The 5,000-nt window shown below is 52.2% G+C and overlaps 1 protein-coding gene across 1 annotated transcript in view; it reads right to left on the reverse strand.

Moving 5' to 3' along the window:
- The window catches only part of LOC112261380 (palmitoyltransferase ZDHHC5-A), a 46,213-nt gene that overhangs the window by 6,465 nt on the left and 34,748 nt on the right, over positions 1–5,000 (reverse strand). The window contains 2 exon segments of the mRNA XM_042329744.1: positions 2,359–2,471; positions 2,819–2,939. Of these exon segments, the coding sequence (XP_042185678.1) occupies positions 2,359–2,471; positions 2,819–2,939 (234 nt within the window).

Consider the following 5,000-nt stretch of genomic DNA (forward strand, 5'->3'; position numbering starts at 1 on the left):
ATCGAATTCGACCATGATAACAAGTTTAGATAGCTGGCCGCTATACAAACTTAGCAATCTTTAAAAAAAATGACTGACAGTAACTGACACAACAAGAGAAAAACTGCTGATGCACGAACAAATTACGATACTGCACCTTGTGTATTCTACTATTCTAACTCTCAACAGTAAGTTGAGACCCAGACTGAGTTCCCCCCCAAAAAAAAAAAAAATAATATTTGTTTTGCTGGTCCCTTCAAAAGGCCTGCTGCGGCCAGTTGCCCATCCCTGTTATAGGGGATAGGGTGTCATTTGGGATGTAGGCATGGTTGTTGTTGTACTGAGCCTAAAGGAGGCTTGTTCGACTGTGCACCTTGATGCCCTCTTGTGGAGAAAACGTCAAACAGCAGCTGGGCCATTGACAGTCCACTGTGTGATACGGACGGTTGTGACACAGCCCGGGATCGAACCAGGGTCTGTAGCGACGCCTCCAGCACTGAGATGCAGTGCCTTAAACCGCTGTGCCACCCGGGATTCCAGAATTGATGTAAGTGAATTATGGTCAGATTGTGTGACGTATAGGAAACACACCATACATGGGAAATAGGCCAAATACAATATGTTACATTGTGTTAATTAACTACCACAGTGTCTCCCAACCCCTCCTGTCTCAGCCTCCAGTATTTATGCTGCAGTAGTTTATGTGTCGGGGGGCTAGGGTCAGTCTGTTATATCTGGAGTACTTCTCCTGTCTTATCCGGTGTCCTGTGTCAATTTAAGTATGCTCTCTCTCTAATTCTCTCTTTCTTTCTCTCTCTCGGAGGACCTGAGCCCTAGGATCATGCCTCAAGACTACCTGGCATGATGACTCCTTGCTGTCCCCAGTCCACCTGGTCATGCTGCTGCTCCAGTTTCAACTGTTCTGCCTGCGGCTATGGAATCCTGACCTGTTCACTGAACGTGCTACCTGTCCCAGACCTGCTGTTTTCAACTCTCTAGAGACAGCAGGAGCGGTAGAGATACTCTTAATGATTGGCTAAGAAAAGCCAACTAACATTTACTCCTGAGGTGCTGACTTGCTGCACCCTCGACAACTACTGGGATTATTATTATTTGACCATGCTGGTCATTTATGAACATTTGAAGATCTTGGCCATGTTCTGTTATAATCTCCACCCGGCACAGCCAGAAGAGGACTGGCCACCCCTCATAGCCTGGTTTCTCTCTAGGTTTCTTCCTAGTTTTTGGCCTTTCTCTGGTGTTTTTCCTAGCCACCGTGCTTCTACACCTGCATTGCTTGCTGTTTGGGGGTTTTAGGCTGGGTTTCTGTACAGCACTTTGAGATATCAGCTGACGTAAGAAGGGCTTTATAAATCAATTTGATTTGATACCACAAAATATTTCTACAAGGAGAAATTGCTTGGGGAGAATCTCTTCTGCAACGGCGTGGGGGGAGCTACAGGCTAAAAGATGACACACAAGGTTGGGTAACAAGACAAGAAAAGACACTCAAACTAAATAAAAAATAAATAAAATAAAAAAAGACTCCTGCATTCACTTACTGATACTGTTCAACTGAAAGCCACTGAGTAACCAATCAAAAGGCAGGAAAAGAAGCCACAAGTAAAAACAGAGATGCATGAACAAATCAGAACAAATCAAAACGATTAAAGACAGACAGGCACGCAGCCAATGAGAACCCTGATATGTGAAATATTAAGCCGAGTCAGAGAGAACAGTGTGTGTGTGTGTGTGTGTTACCGGAGTAGGGAGAACAGTGTGTGTTTGTGTGTGTGTGTGTGTTACCGGAGTAGAGAGAACAGTGTGTGTGTGTGTGTGTGTGTGTGTGTGTGCTACCGGAGTAGTTTGACATGGATCATACCTCACACAGCACGCACATACTCTTTCAGACACACACACTCTCACACGTAATCACACAGAGACACACACACACTCTCACACGTAATCACACAGAGACACACACACTCACATGTAATCACACAGAGACACACACACACTCTCACATGTAATCACACACACACTCTCACACATAATCACACAGAGACACACACACTCTCACACGTAATCACACACACACACTCTTACATGTAATCACACACACACTCTCACACGTAATCACACAGAGACACACACACTCTCACACGTAATCACAGAGATATACACACACTCTCACACGTAATCACACACACAAGTAATCATAGACGCACACACACTCTCACACATAATCACACAGAGACACACACACACACACTCTCACATGTAATCACACAGAGACACACACACACACACTCTCACACGTAAACACACAGAGACACACAAGCTAGCTGGTTGGCATTAAGACAGTGGGTGTTTTGTTACCTGGTTGGCGTAGGCATGAGTGAGGGCAGTGTGGTTCTTTCCCGGGCTGCTATAGGTTGGCCTGTACTTATACATGGTGGGTGTGGGCGGGGCTTTGCTCAGAAGACTACTCTCTGTGGAGAGAGGGAGAGGAAAAGAGCGAGAGCCTTAAATAAATTCACTCGGGGTACGTCATTGTTATCGTACGTAAACTTAGCTGGCAAAAATGAAATGTAAGTTGACTCATAGCACACTGTCATTCACAGCAACAACCTGGGCCATGCTCATTAGGCACCAAACGGAAGAAGACAAACGGAAACAGAGAGGGACTACCTGAACTTGTCCCAACCGAAAACGCTTGTTTACCTTCTCCATTGCGAAACGTTTCCCTACGCTGAGTAGTAATGAACACAACTCTGGTGAACTGAGCGTGTGTTTCAAGTAGCGTGTGTAAGCGTGTGAACTGAGCGTGTGTAAGTACCCTCTGTGTGTTGTTCCTGGTGGCCTCTGGACAGGCCGGGGTACCTGAGCTCTGGTTTGGGGGGAGGAGGAGGCTCCGCATCACACGACTGACTCTCCATCATCTCCAGACTGCTTTTAGACTGAGTGAGATAGAGGGAGAGAGAGAGCGAGGGTGGGAGAGAGGGAGAGACGGAGAGAGAGAGAGAGAGTGGGAGAGAGGGAGAGAGAGAGAGAGAGAGAGAGAGAGGGAGAGAGGGTGGGAGAGAGAGAAAGAGAGGGTGGGGAGAGAGAGAGAGGGTGGGAGAGAGAGAGAGAGAGGGTGGGAGAGAGAGAGAGAGAGGGTGGGAGAGAGAGAGAGAGAGGGTGGGAGAGAGAGAGAGAGGGTGGGAGAGAGAGAGAGAGAGGGTGGAGAGAGAGAGAGAGGGTGGGAGAGAGAGAGAGAGGGTGGGAGAGAGAGAGAGAGGGTGGGAGAGAGAGAGAGGGTGGAGAGAGAGAGAGAGGGTGGGAGAGAGAGAGCGGGAGGGTGGGAGAGAGCGGGAGGGTGGGAGAGAGAGAGAGGGTGGGAGAGAGAGACAGAGAGAGAGAGGGTGGGAGACGGAGAGAGAGAGGGGGGAGGGTGGGAGAGAGAGAGAGACGGAGAGAGAGAGGAGACAGAGAGAGGGTGGGTGAGAGAGAGAGAGGGTGGGGAGAGAGAGAGAGGGTGGGAGAGAGAGAGAGAGGGTGGGAGAGAGAGAGAGAGAGGGTGGGAGAGAGAGAGGGTGGGGGAGAGAGGGAGAGAGAGAGGGGGAGGGTGGGAAAGAGAGGGGGGAGGGTGGGAGAGAGAGACGGAGAGAGAGGGAGGGTGGGGAGAGAGAGGGGAGGGTGGGAGAGAGAGACGGAGAGAGAGAGAGGGTGGGAGAGAGAGACGGAGAGAGAGAGAGGGTGGGAGAGAGAGAGACGGAGAGAGAGAGGGTGGGAGAGAGAGACGGAGAGAGAGGGTGGGAGAGAGGGGGAGGGTGAGAGAGAGGGAGAGAGAGAGGGGGAGGGGGGAGAGAGAGAGGGGGAGGGTGGGAGAGAGAGAGGGGCAGGGTGGGAGAGAGAGAGGGGGAGGGTGGGAGAGAGAGAGGGGGAGGGTGGGAGAGAGAGAGGGTGGAGAGAGAGAGAGGGTGGGAGAGAGAGAGAGGGTGGGAGACGGAGAGAGAGAGAGAGGAGGGAGGGTGGGAGAGAGAGGGGAGGGGTGGGAGAGAGAGAGGGAGGGTGGGAGAGAGAGAGAGACGGAGAGAGAGAGCGGGAGGGTGGGAGAGAGAAAGAGACGGAGAGAGAGAGAGAGGAGACAGAGAGAGGGTGGGAGAGAGAGAGGGAGAGAGACAGAGAGAGGAAGGGTGGGAGAGAGACAGAGAGAGGAAGGGTGGGAGAGAGACAGAGAGAGAGAGGTGGGAGAGAGACAGAGAGAGAGAGGGTGGGAGAGAGACAGAGAGAGGAAGGGTGGGAGAGAGACAGAGAGAGGGGAGGGTGGGAGAGAGACAGAGAGAGAGAGGGTGGGAGAGAGACAGAGAGAGAGAGGGTGGGGAGAGAGAGAGGGTGGGAGAGAGAGAGAGAGAGAGAGGGTGGGGAGAGAGAGAGAGAGAGAGAGAGAGGGTGGGAGAGAGAGAGGGTGGGAGAGAGAGAGAGAGAGGGTGGGAGAGAGAGAGGGAGCGAGAGAGACGGGAGAGAGAGAGGTGGGAGAGAGAGAGTGGGGAGAGAGAGAGAGGGTGAGAGAGAGGGAGAGAGACAGAGGGGGGGGGGGGAGAGAGAGAGGGGGAGGGTGGGAGAGAGAGAGAGGGGGAGGGTGGGAGACAGAGAGAGGGTGGGAGAGAGACGGAGGGTGGGAGAGAGAGAGGGGAGGGTGGGAGAGAGAGAGAGAGAGGGGAGAGAGACAGAGAGAGGAAGGGTGGGAGAGAGACAGAGAGAGGAAGGGTGGGAGAGAGACAGAGAGAGAGAGGGTGGGAGAGAGACAGAGAGAGAGAGGGTGGAGAGAGACAGAGAGAGGGAGGGGGTGGGAGAGAGACAGAGAGAGAGAGGGTGGGAGAGAGACAGAGAGAGAGAGGGGGGAGAGAGACAGAGAGAGAGAGGGTGGGAGAGAGACAGAGAGAGGAAGGGTGGGAGAGAGACAGAGAGAGAGAGGGTGGGAGAGAGACAGAGAGAGAGAGGGTGGGAGAGAGACAGAGAGAGAGAGGGTGGGA

Source organism: Oncorhynchus tshawytscha, linkage group LG11, assembly GCF_018296145.1.
Source record: "Oncorhynchus tshawytscha isolate Ot180627B linkage group LG11, Otsh_v2.0, whole genome shotgun sequence".
Lineage (NCBI taxonomy): Eukaryota > Metazoa > Chordata > Actinopteri > Salmoniformes > Salmonidae > Oncorhynchus > Oncorhynchus tshawytscha.